The sequence below is a fragment of the Xenopus tropicalis genome, chromosome 3 (genome assembly GCF_000004195.4).
Source record: "Xenopus tropicalis strain Nigerian chromosome 3, UCB_Xtro_10.0, whole genome shotgun sequence".
Taxonomy (NCBI): Eukaryota; Metazoa; Chordata; class Amphibia; order Anura; family Pipidae; genus Xenopus; species Xenopus tropicalis.
In genome coordinates this window covers 27,325,599-27,348,056 of record NC_030679.2, presented here as the reverse complement: position 1 = coordinate 27,348,056, position 22,458 = coordinate 27,325,599, and the positions used below count along the sequence as shown (strand labels likewise).

Genomic DNA, 22,458 nt, shown 5'->3' with positions numbered 1-22,458 from the left:
TTTATCTGTAAATAACTGACTACAGATCCCAGAGGCAGAGCTCTGTATAGAAAGTGCGAAAATAGAAATCTCCTAAAGGAAGTGGGGGCAGTGTCGGACTGGGGTGCCAAGGGCCCACCTGAAAACCTTAGACCTTAGGCCCACTCTTACTGTCTCTGTTCACTCACTTTCTTTAATTACTTCTTTATACATACTATTATCTATCCTTTCCTCCATTTCTTCTGTTTCTTCTCATATAGAATTAAGTAATAGCCATGGTATAGGCATACAAGGCAAATGGTTGGGTGAGTAGGAGGACCCACTGACACCTGGGCCCACCGGGAGTTTTCCTGGAATCCTGGTGGGCCAGTCCAACACTGAGTGGGGGAGAGAGGAGAGAGAAGGAGGTGCATGTGAGAAAAAAGTCTTCTGGGAGCTGCTGGAGATTTGCTGCTATAGGCCAGTGTGAGATTCCCCTGCACAGATTGGGGAGCAGACTGTAATCCAGCCAGAATCATTCCAAGTCACCAGCTCAGTTACTTAAAGTTTAGAAGGGAGACCTGTGGCCTCCAAACACATTATTGCAAAGTATCAGACTTTCTTGTCTCATATCTCATAGTAAGTGTGCAGTAGTACTGAGATACATATAACCAATATATATATATATATACATATGTGTGTGTGTGTTTGTGTGTATGAGTGTATGTGTGTTTGACTCCTCACGAAGGTCCCTGTGGGAGACCAAAATGTTAAACAAAATTGACAAAATAAAAGATACACACTGCACTAAGCCAAAGTGGGATTATTATTGACTAACACAAAGTGGGGTACAGTTAAAGCTTACAAAGTTCAAACATTCTGGAAGTTAATTTTTGTTTAAGGGCCCCAACATTGCTAGCTTTTAGGATCTTAGGGGAGCCCCCAAACACCCGCATATTTAATAACAGGTTTTTTTACCATGTTATTAAAATGTAAATGCTAGTATGGTTTATGTTGCATTTCGCGACATTCATTATTGCTGACTAGAGATGTATGAATCTATCCTGTGTCACTTCATCTAAAAATTTGCAAAATGGCACAAGTTCAATGTTAAATGAAAAATGTTACTGATCACGACTGCCATCTGTATATTGTTTTCATTTAAGTATTAATTTCTTTTCAACCTAGATCCAGTGTAATAAATATTGGTTTACTTTCTACTTGTGTTGGTATTTACAGAAAATCTTCAGGGTGTCACCACAGTAATATTGCTAGTATACCAAGCCATTGGGTGGGCTAAGCAAGCATGTTACTTTAGAGTCAATTCACTTATGTGGTGGATTATGTCTAGAATTTATTAAAACAAAATTAAAATGTTTTTATCTTCCTCAATATTTAAAAAATTACATTGTAATTGCCTTGAACTAAAGCTATAGCAAACACAAAGCACATATATAGCTTCCAATAAAGAAAAAGTACTATTTAATAATTTCTGTTAAGTGCTATTAAAATAACTCACCTCCACTGCTGACAAAGTCTCTTTTAATTGGAATTTAAAAAGAACAGACACAAAAACACTCAATTAAATCAACATCAAACTTTTGGAGCCCATTCACAATGGAGCATACTGCTCATTTATTGGAAAATTAAATTATGATATAAACGCTATAATATTTTTACATTTTTAGATGATATTGTTTGGAAATCATAACTCATAACTCCCTTAATGTAAGACTACAGCAAACATAAGCCCATATATAGCTAATATTAGAATAACTCACCTCCACTGATGAAAAAGTCTCTTTTGAACTTTCATTTCCAAGTCCTGAATCATCAGCATCAATAAGATTCTCTACAGGGACATTCTGATTGGGCTTTAGAAAACTGAAATCACTTTCAGAGGAATCCAGAGCTACACAAACATTGTAGGAATAGGGAAGACTCAAAGTCCCATTATTGTAATTGGAAAGCATCCTTGGGTCAAATTGGGAATACAGATTTGTGTTTAAAGTTGGAAATTCTGGTGGTGGTTTTGACTCTTTATATTTTGATATAATCACCAACATGACAGTTATGATAAATAACAAGGAAATTAGAGCCAGAGCAATTACTAAGTATATATTATGCATATTTGATGTTTGCTGTTCATCATTAAATCGGTTATTGAGTTGGGGAACCACTTGCTGAAAATGATCACCCACATAAATGCTTAAGGTGACTGTTACTGAGAGAGAAGGGTCTCCATTGTCTTTTACCATTATGACCACCTTATGTTTTGAAATATCTTTCTCATGAAACATGCGTGATGTCCGAATTTCACCTGTATGCTGGCTAATGCTGAAGGGGGAGGGTTCTGACATATGTATGAAATGGTAAGAAAGCCAAGAGTTATGTCCAGAGTCTGCATCCACTGCAATAACCTTTGTTATTAAAGAACCTTGCTCTGAGGCAAAAGGGACCATCTCAAAAAAAGGAGAACCGCCACTTTCTGTTGATGGATACAAGATTTTTGGTGCATTATCATTCTGATCTATTATGTGGATTATCAAGGTGACATTGCTACTCAATGTAGGAGATCCATTGTCTTTAGCACTGACTTGCATTTGAAACTCTTTGTGCTGCTCATAATCAAATGATCGCTGAGAATAGAGAACTCCAGTCTCAATGTTAATAGAGAAATAAGGAGACACAGGAGAATCCTCTGTATTTATGTTGGAAATTGAATAAATGATTTTAGCATTATCACCAGCATCAAGATCTGATGCATGTATGCTATATATTGAAGCTCCCGGAAGATTGTTTTCTGGCAAATAGGCAACAAATGTCGATTTTACAAACATTGGTGGATTATCGTTAACATCTGATATATCCAGCTTGATGAATTTCATTGTGGAAAGTTGAGGAGATCCTCTGTCTGTAGCAAGAATTGTGATATTATACCATGGTACCAGCTCTCTGTCCAAAGAACCTGTATTTACAATTTTGTAGTATCTGCTGGAGGATGAAAGTAACTGAAAGGGTGATGGGCCAATTATCTGACAGTCAACGTCTCCATTTTCTCCAGAATCTTGGTCATGAACCTCAATCAGTGCTATCAATGTGCCAGGAGCCGAGTCCTCAGGAATAGGGGTAGATAGTGATCTAATGGATATCTCAGGGGCATTGTCATTTTCATCTATAATTTCTACTAAAACTTTTGACTGTGCTACCAAACTGCCTCCATCTTTGGCTTGTACTGACATTTCATAATGTTCTGTGTTTTCAAAATTCAATTTTTCTTTTGTTGTAATTTCTCCAGTTATATGATTTATATTAAAAATACTAGTAAAAAAGTTTTCTGATGTTTTGCTGATGGAATATGTGATCTGTGCATTTGTGCCTTCATCTTTATCAGTTGCAGTTAAAATTATTACAGTAGAATTAATTGGTGCATTTTCACTTATACTTACTTTATATACTTCTTGAGTGAACACAGGTAAGTTGTCATTGGAATCAGTAACAATAATCCTAATTAAAGCAGTGCCAGTCCTTAAGGGGTTTCCCCCATCAGAAGCTGTTAGGATTAATTCATGAATGCTTTGTGTCTCACGATCTAGAGGTTTCTCTAACACAAGCTCTGGGGTTTTACTCAGATCACTGTTGGTTTTTTCATTCAGCCTGAAATACTGATTGTCACTGAGTCTGTATGACTGAACAGCATTAATGCCAATATCTGGATCTTCTGCATGTTGTAAAATCAAATGAGTTCCCGGTGGTGTTAGTTCAATTACTTCTAAAGTGAAAATCTCAGGAAAAAAATTTGGATTATTATCATTTATATCCTGAATTTCAATTTTGACACTAAAAATATTTAAGGGATTTTCAACTACTGCATCAAAGGTTAGGAAGCAGGAAGGTGCTGTCCGACACAGTCTCTCTCTGTCTATCCTGTCCTTTACATAGAGGTTTCCATTTTCTAAATTTACAGACAAATATTTTTCTGTAACATGGGAAACAATACTAAACTTCCGAGATATAACCTCCATAATATCCAGTCCAAGATCATTCACAATATTTGCAATAACAGCATCTTTTCCCAGTTCTTCAGCAATAGAATAATGAAGCTGCCCAGAGACTGAATGACAAAGCCATGAGAATAAAAATAAAAATATTACTTGCCATTTGTATCCCTTGTATGTCTTTTGGTTTTTCATCTCAGCTTTTTTCAGTATATGAAATCTTCCTAGAAGTAAAATGTATTCCATTGAGGAGACAAATACAATCCCCTTTCTTCATGAAAATAATCCAGAGAATGTTTTTCTTCTTGCTGTTCTGCAGTGGTATTTAGTATGAGAACGATTCTACTTATTGGTGAACAGCGGCGCTCTGAGGTGCAAATTTGGTACTGCAGCACTGAGAAGTAAATTCACAGTACTTTTACTATAAGCAGCATAGTTTTAAATATAAAATTCTTATTTTTAAATTAAATATCAATTCAGGATATTAACACATAAGGGCAGATTTATTTATTTGTGACTAAACACAATTATGTTTTCTGTTATTTCACATCAAATAAAAATCTCAAATTGTGTTAAAATCAAGATGAGATAATACAGTTGCAGAAAAACATGATTATTAGGTTATTAAAATGCTGAATAGATTTTCATATTTTCTTTGTAAAGGTGTTGTTTGATAAGTCACAGAAAAAAACTGTGATTATGATTCTATCATGCAGTTTGCACAAATGTAGTCAAAATTGCAACTGTGAATAATAATAAATCTGGTACTTATTGTGGGTTAGCTTAACCTATCTGGTGTTTAAGAATGTTTTATTATTTGGCCTTTATACTATATGTGTTGTAAAGTGCAATTTGTGACAAAGACTAAATTATGCTAAACATGTTAAAATGGCAATTTTCTATTTAGGATTACCCAATGGCACATACTACTAAAAAAAGTATATATTTCTAAAAACAGTTTATTTAGATGAAGCAGGGCCTTACAAATGAGTTGCTTTATGCAATATATTTTTATAGAGACCTACATTGTAGGGGGTATAGTTTTCTCTTTAAAAGACAATTACCCCATTAAAAATAGTTGCAGATAATGTAGTATAAGAATATTTGTTGGCCCATATTTTCTTCCATTTCTTGTAAAACATGTTTCATTTAATTTCCTTTTTACATTTCTTTTATGGAAAATACTGAAATGATAGTAAGACTAGTCATATACTATATACAGTGGCAAAAGATGAGTGAAAAAGGAAATTAGAACATTATAAATCGTAATAACTTTAAAAAGAAAAGTCTTGATGCAATTATTTAGGCCTGAGCCTCAGAGATACTATACTGAGCCTCAGAGATATACTATAACACAAAATGACAAATAAGACGCTGAATCATGTTCTGAGGTTGACTTAAAGTTCTCCTTTAGTTAATGCTAGTGAAAGAATACATCATGACCATGCTGAACTTAATGATACCCACCTAGTAATGCCAATCATTCTTAAATTCAATGCTTCAAATAGATAGAGTTTTATTATTGTCACTCTTTTATAGTTCTATCAAAGCAGGAAATGGTCTTTGTGTATATGTCCCTTAACTGAGCAAATGACCCTTATAGAATATCATTTTTTTCAACACAATTTATAGTACAAATAATTTTGATAGCAATCAGGGTCAACTATAACATTAATTGAAAACATACAAAATATTTTTCAAAATTTGAGGCTTGCTTCTATAAGAGCTAATGTTTGCCAAAGCCAATGACACACACGGAGATTACAATGGTAACTTGTACTTGGCTAGAAATACATCTCATTGTTTTCTAAGAAGCATATAAGACGTTCTTCCATACATAAAACAATTACTCTCCTGTTTTAAAAAAAATACTGACATATAACCCAGTGCTTAACATATATTATACATTATTTACATCACTCCCCACAAAAATTGTCAGCTTTATCTGGATCAAATTATTGTAACCTGCCTGTTTGTTTTTGGAACATGAGAGAAAAACTGGAGCAAACCAACAAAGACACAGACACATGAACTCTCCTTGCAGATGGTGCTCTGACTGGAATCAAACCAAGGAGCCCAGCACTGGAAGGCTACACAAGTGTAAGTTAATGGTACCTGCTGTTTGGTTGCTATGGGTTACGATACCTGGTACAAATAATAATACATTATTAATATTAATACATACTTATTTGCTACCTGCTTATTGGTTACTATGCTGTACAAGACCTGAGCAAACTGAGACAAAACCCAGTGTGTCTTAATTTTTTCAGGGTATCCAAATTAAGATGCAGAAATCAGTTTTGTGACCCAAAAATGCTTACAGTATGCAGCTCAGTTTAATTGTTACTTTCTATTGTACGGTAAGCAGTGATGAGTGAATCTGTCCCGTCTTGCTTTGCCTGAAAATTTGCAAATCTTTAAAACAGCGAAAAATTAGCAAAACAGCAAAAATGACATGCCTCAAAAAAAAATTATTGTGTGTGTCAAAATAATGATATGCATAACAAATTGCTTTGATATGCGTCATTTTTTGCACACGTGTGACAATTTTTTACAGATTATGCAGACCCTTCGCATCCTGTCCCATAGTAGAAGACTGCTTGCCTTATAGCAAAAATGATCTATCCACAAAAAAGTTTTCACTTTATTAAGGAGACACAAATTCTCATTTTAGAATTTTATTTTAGAAAATATGTACAAAGAAAACATAGAAAAATCTCATCTAATTGTGGTCCTACAGGTTTTATCTGTAAATAACTGACTACAGATTCCAGGGGCAGAGCTCTGTAGAGGAAGTGTGAAAATAGAAATCTCCTAAAGGAAGTGGGGGGAGGGGGGAGAGAGAAGGAGGTGCATCTGAGAAAAAAGTCTGCTGGGAGCTGCTGGAGATTTGCTGCTATAGGCCAGTGTGAGATTCCCCTGCACAGATTGGGGAGCAGACTGTAATCCAGCCAGAATCATTCCAAGTCACCAGCTCAGTTACTTTAAGTTTAGAAGGGAGACCTGTGGCCTCCAAACACATTATTGCAAAGTATCAGACTTTCTTGTCTCATATCTCAGTAGTAAGTGTGCAGTAGTACTGAGATACATGAAACCAATATATATATACATATGTGTGTTTGTGTGTATTTGACTTCTGATGAAGGTCCCTGTGGGAGACCAAAACATTGAACAAAATAGACAAAATAAAAGATACACACTGCACTAAGCCAATGTGGGATTATTATTGCTGACTAACACAAAGTGGGGTACAGTGACTGCATTACCTAGAATCAAATGATAACTGTATTTAAAGTAACAGTATACCATTAAAGCTTACAAAGCTCAAACATTCTGGAAGTTAATTGCTGTTTAAGGGCCCCAACATTGCTAGCTTTTAGGATCTTAGGCAAGACACCTGCAAATTTAATAACAGTTTTTTTTACCATGTTATTAAAATGGAAATGCTAGTATGGTTTATGTTGCATTGCGCAACATTCGTTATTGCTGACGAGAGATGAATGAATCTATCCTGTGTCACTTCATCTAAAAATTTGCAAAACGGCACACGTTCATGAAAAGCATAGAAGTCAATGGGTGTTTTCTGTGGTGACTTTCTCTGCACAACTTTTTTTAACACGCAACTTTTTGTGCGTGTCCGTTAGAGTCTATGGATTTTTTTCTGAGGTGGAACCTGGCGAAAAATTTTCCTGATCACGACTGCCATCTGTATATTGTTTTCATTTAACTATTAATTTCTTTTCAACCTAGTTCCAGTGTAATAAATCTGGGTTTACTTTCTACTTGTGTTGATATTTACGGAAAATCTTTGGGGTGTCACTATAGTAAAATTGTTAGTATACCAAGCCATACCTTTAGGTGGGTTACGCAGGCATGCTACTTTAGAGTCAATTCACTTATGTGGTGAATTATGTCTAGAATTTATTAAAACAAAATTAAAATGTTTTTATCTTCCTCAATATTTTAAAAATGACATTGTAATTGCCTTGAACTAATTCTATAGCACAAAGCACATTTATAGCTCCCAATAAAGAAAAAGTACTATTTATTAAATTCTGTTAAGTGCTATTAAAATAACTCACCTCCACTGCTGACAAAGTCTCTTTTAATTGGAATTTAAAAAGAACAGACACAAAAAGACTCAATTAAATCAACATCCAACTTTTGGAGCCCATTCACAATGGAGCATACTGCTCATTTATTGGAAAATTAAATTATGATATAAACGCTATAATATTTTTAAATTTTTAGATGATATTGTTTGGAAATTATAACTCATAACTCCCTTGATGTAAGACTACAGCAAACATAAGTCCATATATAGCTAATATTAGAATAACTCACCTCCACTGCTGACAAAGTCTCTTTTGAACTTTCATTTCCAAGTCCTGAATCATCCGCATCGATAAGATTCTCTACAGGGACATTCTGATTGGGCTTTAGGAAACTGAAATCACTTTCAGAGGAATCCAGAGCTACACAAACATTGTAGGAGTAGGGAAGACTCAAAGTCCCATTATTGTAATTGGAAAGCATCCTTGGGTCAAATTGGGAATACAGATTTGTGTTTAAAGTTGGACATTCCGGTGTTGGTTTTGACTCTTTATATTTTGATATAATCACCAACATGACAGTTATGATAAATAACAAGGAAATTAGAGCCAGTGCAATTACTAAGTATATATTATGCATATTTGATGTTTGCTGTTCATCATTAAATTGGTTATTGAGTTGGGGAACCACTTGCTGAAAATGATCACCCACATAAATGCTTAAGGTGACTGTTACTGAGAGAGAAGGGTCCCCATTGTCTTTTACCATAATGACCACCTTATGTTTTGAAATATCTTTCTCATGAAATATGCGTGATGTCCGGATTTCACCCGTATGCTGGCTAATGCTGAAGGGGGAGGGTTCTGACATATGTATGAAATGGTAAGAAAGCCAAGAGTTATGTCCGGAGTCTGCATCCACTGCGATAACCTTTGTTATTAAAGAACCTTGCTCTGAGGCAAAAGGGACCATCTCAAAAAAAGGAGAACCACCACTTTCTGTTGATGGATACAAGATTTTTGGCGCATTATCATTCTGATCTATTATGTGGATAATCAAGGTGACATTGCTACTCAAAGGTGGAGATCCATTGTCTTTAGCACTGACTTGCATTTGAAACTCCTTGTGCTGCTCATAATCAAATGATCGCTGAGCATAAAGAACTCCAGTCTCAATGTTAATAGAGAAATAAGGAGACACAGGAAAATCCTCTGTATTTATATTGGAAATTGAATAAATGATTTTAGCATTATCACCAGCATCTGGATCTGATGCTTGTATTTTGTATATTGAAGCTCCCGGAAGATTGTTTTCTGGAAAATAGGCAACAAATGACGATTTTACAAACATTGGTGGATTATCGTTAACATCTGATATATCCAGCTTGATGAATTTCATTGTAGAAAGTTGTGGAGATCCTCTGTCTGTAGCAAGAATTGTGATATTGTACCATGGTACCAGCTCTCTGTCCAAAGAACCTGTATTTACAATTTTGTAGTATCTACTGGAGGATGAAAGTAACTGAAAGGGTGATGGGCCAATTATCTGACAGTCAACTTCTCCATTTTCTCCAGAGTCTTGATCATGAACCTCAATCAGTGCTATCAAAGTGCCAGGAGCCGAGTCCTCAGGAATAGGGGTAGATAGTGATCTTATGGATATCTTAGGGGCATTGTCATTTTCATCCATAATTTCTATTACAACTTTGGACTGTGCTACCAAGCCGCCTCCATCTTCTGCTTGTACTGACATTTCATAATGTTTTGTGTTTTCAAAATTCAAACTTTCTTTTGTTGTGATTTCTCCAGTTATATGATTTATATTAAAAATACTAGTAAAAAAGTTTTCTGATGTTTTGCTGATGGAATATGTGATCTGTGCATTTGTGCCTTCATCTTTGTCAGTAGCAGTTAAAATGATTACAGTAGAATTAATTGGTGCATTTTCACTTATACTTACTTTATATACTTCTTGAGTGAACACAGGTAAGTTGTCATTGGAATCAGTAACAATAATCCTAATTAAAGCAGTGCCAGTCCTTAAGGGGTTTCCCCCATCAGAAGCTGTTAGGATTAATTCATGAATGCTTTGTGTCTCACGATCTAGAGGTTTCTCTAACACAAGCTCTGGGGTTTTACTCAGATCACTGTTGGTCTTTTCATTTAGTCTGAAATACTGATTGTCACTGAGTCTGTATGACTGAACAGCATTAATGCCAATATCTGGATCTTCTGCTTGTTGTAAAACCAAATGGGTTCCCGGTGGTGTTAGTTCAATCATTTTTAAACTGAAAACTTCAGGAAAAAAAACTGGAGCATTATCATTTATATCCTGAATTTCAATTTTGACACTGAAAATATTTAAGGGATTTTCAACTACTGCATCAAAGGTTAGGAAGCAGGAAGGTGCTGTCCGACACAGTCTCTCTCTGTCTATTCTGTCCTTTACATAGAGGTTTCCATTTTCTAAATTTACAGACAAATATTTTTCTGTAACATGGGAAACAATACTAAACTTCCGAGATATAACCTCTTTAATATCCAGTCCAAGATCATTCACAATATTTGCAATAACAGCATCTTTTCCCAGTTCTTCAGCAATAGAATAATGAAGCTGCCCAGAGACTGAATGACAAAGCCATGAGAATAAGAATAAAAATGTTACTTGCCATTTGTATCCCTTGTATGTCTTTTGGTTTTTCATCTCAGCTTTTTTTAGTATATGAAATCTTCCTAGAAGTAAAATGTATTCCATTGAGGAGTCAAATACAATCCCCTTTCTTCATGAAAATAATCCTGAGAATGTTTTTCTTCTTCCTGTTCTGCAGTGGTATTTAGTATGAGAACGATTCTACTTATTGGTGAACAGCGGCGCTCTGAGGTGCAAATTTGGTACTGCAGCACTGAGAAGCAAATTCACTGTACTTTTACTATAAGCAGCATAGTTTTAAAAATAAAATTCATATTTTTAAATTAAATATTAGTTCAGGTTATAAACCCATAAGGGCAAATTTATTGATATTTGAGAATAAACACAATTGTTTTCCTTTATTTCACATCAAATAAAAATCTCAAATTGTGTTAAAATCAAGATGAGAAAATACAGTTGCAGAAAAACATGATTATTAGGTTATTAAAATGCTGAATAGATTTTCATATTTTCTCTGTAAAGGTGTTGTTTGATAAGTCACAGAAAAAACTGTGATTATGATTCTATCATGCAGTTTGCACAAATGTTGTCAAAATTGCAACTGTAAATAATAATATATCTGCCCCATATTGTGTGTTAGCTTAACCTATCTGGTGTTTAATAATGTTTTATTATTTGGCCTTTATGCTATATGTGTTAAAAGTGCAATTTGTGACAAAGACTAAATTATGCAAAACGTGTTAAAATGGCAGTTTTCTACTTAGGATTACCCAATGGCACATACTACTAAAAAAAGTGTATATCTCTGAAAACAGTTTATTTAGAAGAAGCAGGGCCTTACAAATGAGTTGCTTTATGCAATATATTTTAATAGAGACCTACATAGTAGGGGGTATAGTTTTGTGTTTCAAAAGACAATTACCCCATTAAAAATAGTTACAATGAATGTAGTATAAGAATATTTGTTGGTCCATATTTTCTTCCATTTCTTGTAAAACATGTGTTTCATTTAATTTCATTAAGCTGACCCACTTGGTTTAAAAGCAGAAGACAGGATAAAAGCTGATCAGATTCCCAACTACAGACCATATACATCATAGTAGTGCAGAGTTTTCTGCTCAACTTAGGTGGAGTCACCATGTGGTTACACAAACAAATCAATACGGTTGAGGAGACTGCCTCATACAGATACAAGTAAACAAAAGGAATTCTGGGATTGAATTCCAAACTGCTAAAAAAATCCCATTTACATGGGATTTTTTTTAGAAGTTTGGAATTCATTCCCAGAATTCCTTTTGTTTACTTGGAAGAAATCGACAAAGACACAGATACATGAATTCTGCTTGCAGATGTTGCTCTGACTGGAATCAAACCAAGGAGCCCAGCACTGGAGCCCAGTTAATAGTACCTGCTGTTTGGTAGCTATGGTTTATGATACCTGGTACAAACAATAATACATTATTAATATTAATAAATCATTAAATACAACCTACTTATTGGTTATTATGCTGTACAAACTGAGACCTGAGCAAACTGACACTTTCATTACAAAACCCCTTGCTTCTTAATTTTTCCAGGGTATCCAGATTAAGATCAGTTTTGTGACCCAAAAATGGTTACATTTTGCAGCTCATTTTAATTGCTACTTTCTATTGTATGATAAGTAGTGGTGAGTGAATCTGTCCTGTCTCGCTTTGCTTGAAAATTTGTGAATTTTTGAAAAAGCAAAAAAACAGCAAAAATGCCGCCTAACGCCGCGTAAGAAAAAAAAGTTGTGTGCATCAAAATAATGACATTTTGCACTCATTTTACGAAAAAATCCACCAATGGCAAAATGTGGAAATTCAGCGCAAATCCATGCCTGCCTAAATATTTTGCTCATCACTAAAGTAAGGAATCACATTACTAAAGGGGATTATGCAGACCCGTCAGATCCTGTGCCATAGTTTAATACTGCTTGCCTTATAGCAAAAATGATCTATCCACAAAAAAGTTTTCACTTTATTAAGGAGACACAAATTCTCATTTTCTCATAGAAAAAATGTACAAAGAAAACATAGAAAACATAGAAAATGTCATCTAAGGGGCTGATTTACTAACCCACGAATCCGACCTGAATTGGAAAAGTTCCGACTTGAAAACGAACATTTTGCGACTTTTTCGTATGTTTTGCGATTTTTTCGGATTCTGTACGAATTTTTCGTTACCAATACGATTTTTGCGTAAAAACGCGAGTTTTCCTATCCATTACGAAAGTTGCGTAAAAAGTTGCGCATTTTGCGTAGCGTTAAAACTTACGCGAAAAGTTGCGCATTTTTCGCGTAAGTTTTAACGCAACGAAAAATGCGCAACTTTTTACGCAACTTTCGTAATGGATAGGAAAACTCGCGTTTTTACGCAAAAATCGTATTGGTAACGAAAAATTCGTAAAGAATCCGAAAAAATCGCAAAACATACGAAAAAATCGCAAAGTACCGATCATTACGAAAAAAACGCAATCGGACTCCATTCGACCCGTTCGTGGGTAAGTAAATCAGCCCCTAAGTGTGGTCCTACACGTTTTATATATAAATAACTGACTACAGATTCCAGAGGCAGAGCTATCTAAAGGAAGTGTGGAAATAGAAATCTCCTAAAGGAAGTGGGGGGAGAGAGGAGAGAGAAGGAGGTGCATCTGAGAAAAAAGTCTGCTGGGAGCTGCTGGAGATTTGCTGCTATAGGCCAGTGTGAGATTCCCCTGCACAGATTGGGGAGCAGACTAATCCAGCCAGAATCATTCCAAGTCACCAGCTCAGTTACTTTAAGAAGGGAGACCTGTGGCATCCAAACACATTATTGCAAAGTATCAGACTTTCTTGTCTCATATCTTAGTAGTAAGTGTGCAGTAGTACTGAGATACATGTAACCAATATATATACATATTTGTGTGTGTGAGTGTATGTGTGTTTTACTCCTGATGAAGGTCCCTGTGGGAGACCAAAACATTGAACAAAATAGACAAAATAAAAGATACACACTGCACTAAGACAATGTGGGATTATTATTGCAGACTAACACAAAGTGACTGCATTACCTTGAATCTAATGAAAACTTTATTTAAAGTGACAGTATACAGGTAAAGCTTAAAAAGCTCAAACATTCTTGAAGTTAATTGCTGTTTAAAGGCCCCAACATTGCTAGCTTTTAGGACCTTAGGGGAGCCTCCAAACACCTGTTTATTTAATATCAGTTTTTTTTTTACCATGTTATTAAAAAGTAAATTCTAGTATGATTTATGTTGCATTGTGCAACATTTGTTATTGCTGACTAGAGATAAATGAATCTATCCTGTGTCACTTCATCTAAAAATTCATTAAAAGCATTGAAGTCAATGGGTGTTTTCTGTGGTGACTTTCTCTACACAACTTTTTTTTTTAACACAGACATTTTTTTGTGTCCATTACAGTCTATGGATTTTTTTCTGAGGTGGAACCTGGTGAAAAATTTTACTGATCACAATTGCCATCTGTTTATATTTTTTCACTTAACTATTAATTTCTTTTCAACCTAGTTCCAGTGTATTAAATCTGTGTTTACTTGTGTTGGTATTTAAGGAAAATCTTTGGGGTGTCACTACAGTAATATTGCTAGTATACCAAGCCATTGGGTGGGCTAAGCAAGCATGCTACTTTAGAGTCAATTCACTTATGTGGTGGATTATGTCTAGAATTTATTAAAACAAAATTAAAATGTTTTTATCTTCCTCAATATTTTAAAAATAACATTGTAATTGCCTTGAACTAATGCTATAAGTTAGGTGCTATTAAAATAACTCACCTCCATTGCTGACAAAGTCTCTTTTGCACATTCATTTCCAAATCCCGAATCATCAGCATCAATAAGATTCTCTACAGGGACATTCTGATTGGGCTTTAGGAAACTGAAATCACTTTCAGAGGAATCCAGAGCTACACAAACATTGTAGGAATAGGGAAGACTCAAAGTCCCATTGTTGTAATTGGAAAGCATCCTTGGGTCAAACTGGGAATACAGATTTGTGTTTAAAGTTGGAAATTCTGGTGGTGGTTTTGACTCTTTATATTTTGATATAATCACCAACATGACAGCTATGATAAATAACAAGGAAATTAGAGCCAGTGCAATTATTAAGTACATGTTTTGCATAATTGAAGAAGGCCCTCCATCATTAAATTGGTTATTGAGTTTGGGAACCACTTCTGGAAAATGATCACCCACAACAAGGCTTAATGTAACTGTTGTTGAAAGAGAAGGGTCTCCATTGTCTTTTACCATAATGACCACCTTATGTTTCAAAATATCCTTCTCCTGAAATATGCGTGATGTCCGAATTTCACCCGTATGCTGACTAATGCTGAAGGGGGAGGGTTCTGACATTTGTATGAAATGGTAAGAAAGCCAAGAGTTATGTCCGGAGTCTGCATCCACTGCGATAACCTTTGTTATTAAAGAACCTTGTACTGAGGCAAAAGGGACCATCTCATAAATAGGAGAACCGCCACTTTCTGTTGATGGATACAAGATTTTTGGCGCATTATCATTCTGATCTATTATGTTGATAATCAAGGTGACATTGCTACTCAAAGGAGGAGATCCATTGTCTTTAGCATTTACATTCATTTGAAACTCCTTGTGCTGCTCATAATCAAATGATCGCTGAGCATAAAGAACTCCAGTCTCAATGTTAATAGAGAAATAAGGAGACACAGGAAAATCCTCTGTATTTATGTTGGAAATTGAATAAATGATTTTAGCATTATTACCATAATCAGGATCTGATGCATGTATGCTGTATATTGAAGCTCCCGGAAGATTGTTTTCTGGCAAATAAGCAACAAATGTAGATTTTACAAACATTGGTGGATTATCGTTAACATCTGATATATCCAGCTTGATGAATTTCATTGTGGAAAGTTGAGGAGATCCTCTGTCTGTAGCAAGAATTGTGATATTGTACCATGGTACCAGTTCTCTGTCCAAAGAACCTGTATTTACAATTTTGTAGTATCTACTGGAGGATGAAAGTAACTGAAAGGGTGATGGGCCAATTATCTGACATTCAACTTCTCCATTTTCTCCAGAGTCTTGGTCATGAACCTCAATCAGTGCTATCAAAGTGCCAGGAGCCGAGTCCTCAGGAATAGGGGTAGATAGTGATCTAATGGATATCTCAGGGGCATTGTCATTTTCATCCATAATTTCTATTAAAACTTTTGACTGTGCTACCAAGCCGCCTCCATCTTCTGCTTGTACTGACATTTCATAATGTTCTTTGTTTTCAAAATTAAAATTTTCTTTTGTTGTAATTTCTCCTGTTGCAGGATTTATATTAAAAATACTGGTATAAAAGTTGTTTTTTGATGTTTTGCTGATGGAATATGTGATCTGTGCATTTGTACCTTCATCTTTGTCAGTAGCAGTTAAAATGATTACAGTAGAATTAATTGGTGCATTTTCTCTTATACTTACTTTATATACTTCTTGAGTGAACACAGGTAAGTTATCATTATAATCAGTAACAATAATCCTAATTAAAGCAGTGCCAGTCCTTAAGGGGTTTCCCCCATCAGAAGCTGTTAGGATTAATTCATGAATGCTTTGTGTCTCACGATCTAGAGGTTTCTCTAACACAAGCTCTGGAGTTTTACTCAGATCACTGTTGGTCTTTTCATTCAGCCTGAAATACTGATTGTCACTAAGTCTGTATGACTGAACAGCATTAATGCCAATATCTGGATCTTCTGCATTTTGTAAAACCAAATGAGTCCCTGGTGGTGTTTGTTCATTCATTTTTAAAGTGAAAACTTCAGGAAAAAAAACTGGAGCATTATCATTTATATCCTGAATTTCAATTTTAACACTGAAAATATTTAATGGATTTTCAACTACTGCATCAAAGGTTAGGAAGCAGGAAGGTGCTGTCTGGCACAGTCTCTCTCTGTCTATCCTGTCCTTTACATAGAGGTTTCCATTTTCTAAATTTACAGACAAATATTTTTCTGAAACACGGGAAACAATACTAAATTTTCGAGACATAACCTTTTCAATAGCCAGTCCAAGATCATTCACAATATTTGCAATAACAGCATCTTTTCCCAGTTCTTCAGCAATAGAATAATGAAGCTGCCCAGAGACTGAATGACAAAGCCATGAGAATAAAAATAAAAATATTACTTGCCATTTGTATCCCTTGTATGTCTTTTGGATTTTCATCTCTGCCTTTGTCTGTTTATGAAATCTTGTAGAAGTAAAATATATTCCTATGAGGCGACAAATACAATCCCCTTTCTTCATGAAAATAATCCAGAGAATGTTTTTCTTCTTGCTGTTCTGCAGTGGTATTTAGTATGAGAATGATTCTACTTATTGGTGAACAGCGGCGCTCTGAGGTGCAAATTTGGTACTGCAGCACTGAGAAGTAAATTCACTGTAGTTTTTTCTTAGAGCAGAATATATACACAGAAATACACATTTTTATAAATTGAATATCATTTCAGGATATTAGCACAGATGTATTGATATGTGTGACTAAAAACATTGTTTATATCTAAAATAATCTAAAATAAGTTATGGCATACATTTAATTTGCTGAAAAAGTGCAATTGCAGCAAAAAATCTTCATTTCAATGCTAAATAGAATTTTATATTTTCTTTTTTAAGATTTCAATGCTGAATAGAATTTTATATTTTCTTTTTTGCATCTGGTGCAAAAAAGTTTATTATTTTCCCTATATGCTATAGGAATTACAATATGTACAAATTAATTATGCTCAAAATGGCAAGTAATAAAAAAAACTTAGGCACAAACGTTATTAATTTTTTCACTAGTTTTCCACTAGTGAACTTATCAGGAAACAACACTATAAAAAGCATACTTTGTGGAACTTAAATGTTTTTTCTTTTTATAAGGTATGCATTGACCTTTTACAAATAGTTGTAGTTTATGTAATATTAAAACATTTGTTGGTTTATTCAGTTTTTCTTGCGCTAATAGTAAATGCAACAGTAACTGCTTTCTATTTAATTTCCTTTTTTCCATTGGCAAAGGATGAGTGAAAAAGGAAATCAAAATGTGATTCCGCAAGTTTTTTAGTAACTCTTTTTTACCTATATTCAAAACCTTATACAAAACAGAGCATTGCTTATTGTCCATTTTGCATAATTTGAATTTGGCATATTTAGTAATATACTTACAGTATATTTATGGAGACACACATGCACTTTTTAAAGTAATGTCACTTTCTGGGGCCTATTTATTAAAGTACGAGTACGAATTACAAAAAAATTATATTTGAGTGTACTGTGTGTATTTTCTGCAACTTTTTCGTATTTTGCGCGACTTTTTCGTACTTTGCGAAAAAATTTGTGCGACAATCTCATATTGTTGCGGCAAGTACGAAAGTTGGGTCAGGTTGGAGCTGCAGAGTGCCATTGAGCCTTATGGGAGACTTTACTTGGGCCAGGTTGGAGCTGCACAGTGCCATTGGGCCCTATGGAAGACTTTCCTTGGGCCGGGTTGGAGCTGCAGAGTGCCATTGAGCCCTATGGGAGACTTTCCTTGGGCCGGGTTGGAGCTGCAGAGTGCCATTGAGCCCTATGGGAGACTTTCCTTGGGCCAGGTTGGAGCTGCAGAGTGCCATTGAGCCCTATGGGAGACTTTCCTTGGGCCAGGTTGGAGCTGCAGAGTGCCATTGAGCCCTATGGGAGACTTTCCTTGGGCCAGGTTGGAGCTGCAGAGTGCCATTGAGCCCTATGGGAGACTTTCCTTGGGCCAGGTTGGAGCTGCAGAGTGCCATTGAGCCCTATGGGAGACTTTCCTTGGGCCGGGTTGGAGCTGCAGAGTGCCATTGAGCCCTATGGGAGGCTTTCCTTGGGCCGGGTTGGAGCTGCAGAGTGCCATTGAGCCCTATGGGAGACTTTCCTTGGGCCAGGTTGGAGCTGCAGAGTGCCATTGAGCCCTATGGGAGACTTTCCTTGGGCCGGGTTGGAGCTGCAGAGTGCCATTGAGCCCTATGGGAGGCTTCCAAAATCATGCACAGATGGATCAAAGTTGGAAAGGTTTTCCTGCTGTTTACTATCGTTCGGATACGAAAATTTTGTGATCTTCGGATTGCCAATACCATATTATTGTGATTAATTCAATTTTTTTCATGAGCATTTTTGTGATATTTGCGATCATCAGAAATTATTGTATTTAATCCACATTTTTCCCAATTTGGGATTCAAACTCATACTTTGATGAATAAACCCCTCTGTGTCAAATATGTATTTTTAAAAAAATAGTATGCTATTGCGAATTTTATATTAACCTATGAATACCTTTTTTGGTATGAATACAATAACTATATGAAGAAAAGTCTTGATACGATTACATTGGGCTTGAGCCTTAGAGACATACTGTAACACAAATTAAAAAATGGTTACCCAGAATTTCTCCTTTAGTCAATGCTAGCAAAAGAATACATTATGGCCATAGTGAACTTAATGATGCCTACTTTGTATACCAAGTATTCTTAAATTCAGTGCTCAAAATAGTTATATTATAGTCACCCTTCCTTAGTGCTATAAAAGTGGCAAATGGCCTTTGTGTATACAGTATGTCACTTACCTGAGAAAATGACCCTTACAGAATATCCTGTTTCAAAACACAATTTATAATAATTTTGATTACAATCAAAGCCAAATAGAAGATTAGCAGAAAAAATACAAAATTAGTTTAAAGAGTTTGGAATGGTCATTGCATGTTACCTGCTTCTTGGTTACTATTATGTACAAGACCTGGAGCAAACTTTGAGACTTTTAATACAAAACCCCCGTGTTTACAATGAAACATAGAAAAATGTATCCAATCATGCTTATGTCTCATTCATCTATAGTAATAAGTCAAATTAACCGGACTTGCTGTGTTTTTCTTGAAGACGTTTCGCCAGTCATCCGACTATCTTTCTCAATTCCCAGTTGAGACTGGCTTTCTCAATTCTACTGAACTGAGAAAGCCAGTGGGATAACTGCTGTGTACTGCCTTATGCATTTTGTGTTCACAGACACTTACTCATAGGCAAATATCAGATATTTAAGGGTGGCCTTACCAATCAAAGCACACTTTGTTTCATCAATCATAAATCAATTGACAATGCAGCATAATATTCATGTGGTGGAATATATCTAGAATTCAAATTGATACTATACTATATTATACTAAATAATATATAGCTCCAAATAAACAAATTATTATTTAATAATTTCTGTTCAGTGCTGTATATTAGAACAACTCACCTCGACTGGTGAAAAAGTCTCTTTTGAACTTTCATTTCCAAGTCCTGAAACGTCCGCATCGATAAGATTCTCTACAGGGACATTCTGATTGGGCTTTAGGAAACTGAAATCACTTTCAGAGGAATCCAGAGCTACACAAACATTGTAGGAATAGGGAAGACTCAAAGTCCCATTGTTGTAACTGGAAAGCATCCTTGGGTCAAATTGGGAATACAGATTTGTGTTTAAAGTTGGAAATTCTGGTGGTGGTTTTGACTCTTTACATTTTGATATAATCACCAACATGACAGTTATGATAAATAACAAGGAAATTAGCGACAATGCAATCACTAAATATATGTTTTGCATATTTGATGAAGGATCTCCATTATTAAATTCATTATTGAGTTTGGGAACCACTTCCAGAAAATGATCACCCACAACAAGGCTTAATGTAACTGTTGCTGAAAGAGAAGGGTCTCCATTGTCTTTTACCATAATGACCACCTTATGTTTCAAAATATCTTTCTCCTGATATATGCGTGATGTCCGAATTTCACCCGTATGCTGACTAATGCTGAAGGGGGATGGTTCTGACATTTGTATGAAATAGTAAGAAAGCCAAGAGTTATGTCCGGAGTCTGCATCCACTGCAATAACCTTTGTTATTAAAGAACCTTGCACTGAGGCAAAAGGGACCATCTCAAAAAAAAGAGAACCGCCACTTTCTGTTGATGGATACAAGATTTTTGGTGCATTATCATTCTGATCTATTATGTGGATTATCAAGGTGACATTGCTACTCAAAGGTGGAGATCCATTGTCTTTAGCACTTACTTTCATTTGAAACTCTTTGTGCTGCTCATAATCAAATGATCGCTGAGCATAAAGAACTCCAGTCTCAATGTTAATAGAGAAATAAGGAGACACAGGAAAATCCTCTGTATTTATGTTGGAAATTGAATAAATGATTTTAGCATTATCGCCAGCATCTGGATCTGATGCATGTATGTTGTATATTGAAGCTCCCGGAAGATTATTTTCTGGCAAATAGGCAACAAATGTAGATTTTACAAACATTGGTGGATTATCGTTAACATCTGATATATCCAGCTTGATGACTTTTATGGTGGAAAGTTGAGGAGATCCTCTGTCTGTAGCAAGAATTGTGATATTGTACCATGGTACCAGCTCTCTGTCCAAAGAACCTGTATTTACAATTTTGTAGTATCTGCTGGAGGATGAAAGTAACTGAAAGGGTGATGGGCCAATTATCTGACAGTCAACGTCTCCATTTTCTCCAGAGTCTTGATCATGAACCTCAATCAGAGCTATCAAAGTGCCAGGAGCCGAGTCCTCGGGAATAGGGGTAGATAGTGATCTAATGGATATCTCAGGGGCATTGTCATTTTCATCCATAATTTCTATTAAAACTTTGGACTGTGCTACCAACCCACCTCCATCTTTCACTTGTATTGACATTTCATAATGTTCTGTGGTTTCAAAATTCAATTTTTCTTTTGTTGTAATTTCTCCAGTTATAGAATTTATATTAAAAATACTGGTATAAAAGTTGCTTTCTGATTTTTTACTAATGGAATATATGATCTGTGCATTTGTACCTTCGTCTTTATCAGTTGCAGTTAAAATAATTACTGTGGAATTAATTGGTGCATTTTCACTTACACTTACTTTATATATTTCTTGAGTGAACACAGGTAAATTATCATTGTAATCAGTAACGATAATCCTAATTAAAGCAGTTCCAGTTCTCACTGGGTTTCCCCCATCAGAAGCTGTTAGGATTAATTCATGAATGCTTTGTGTCTCACGATCTAGAGGTTTCTCTAACACAAGCTCTGGAGTTTTACTCAGATCACTGTTGGTCTTTTCATTCAGTCTGAAATACTGATTGTCACTGAGTCTGTATGACTGAACAGCATTAATGCCAATATCTGGATCTTCTGCATTTTGTAAAATTAAATGAGTTCCTGGTGGTGTTAGTTCAATCACTTCTAAAGTGAAAATCTCAGGAAAAAAAACTGGAGCATTATCATTTATATCCTGAATTTCAATTTTGACACTGAAAACATTTAAGGGATTTTCAACTACTGCATCAAAGGTTAGGAAGCAGGAAGGTGCTGTCCGACACAGTCTCTCTCTGTCTATCCTGTCCTTTACATAGAGGTTTCCATTTTCTAAATTTACAGACAAATATTTTTCTGAAACACGGGAAACAATACTAAATTTCCGAGATATAACCTCTTTAATATCCAGTCCAAGATCATTCACAATATTTGCAATAACAGCATCTTTTCCCAGTTCTTCAGCAATAGAATAATGAAGCTGCCCAGAGACTGAATGACAAAGCCATGAGAATAAGAATAAAAATGTTACTTGCCATTTGTATCCCTTGTATGTCTTTTGGGTTTTCATCTCACTCAGTTTTTGTCAGTATATGAAATCTTCCTAGAAGTAAAATTTGTTTAATTCAGGAGACAAATACAATCCTCTTTCTTCATGAAAA

General features: G+C 35.4%; 1 protein-coding gene across 4 annotated transcripts in view; it reads right to left on the bottom strand.

The window, feature by feature from the left end:
• Nucleotides 1-22,458, bottom strand: part of LOC101733947 (protocadherin gamma-B5) — a 249,548-nt gene extending 227,090 nt beyond the window's left edge. The window contains exon 1 of one of the 4 annotated variants that reach the window (XM_031898772.1): nt 19,953-22,458. In XM_031898772.1, coding sequence (XP_031754632.1) covers nt 19,953-22,367 — 2,415 coding nt within the window. In that variant the 5' untranslated portion in view covers nt 22,368-22,458. Of the gene's footprint in view, nt 1-1,739; nt 4,244-8,300; nt 10,819-14,474; nt 16,984-19,952 lie in introns of those variants that run through there. The other 3 variants (XM_031898754.1, XM_031898757.1, XM_031898758.1) reach the window with 3 other exon arrangements.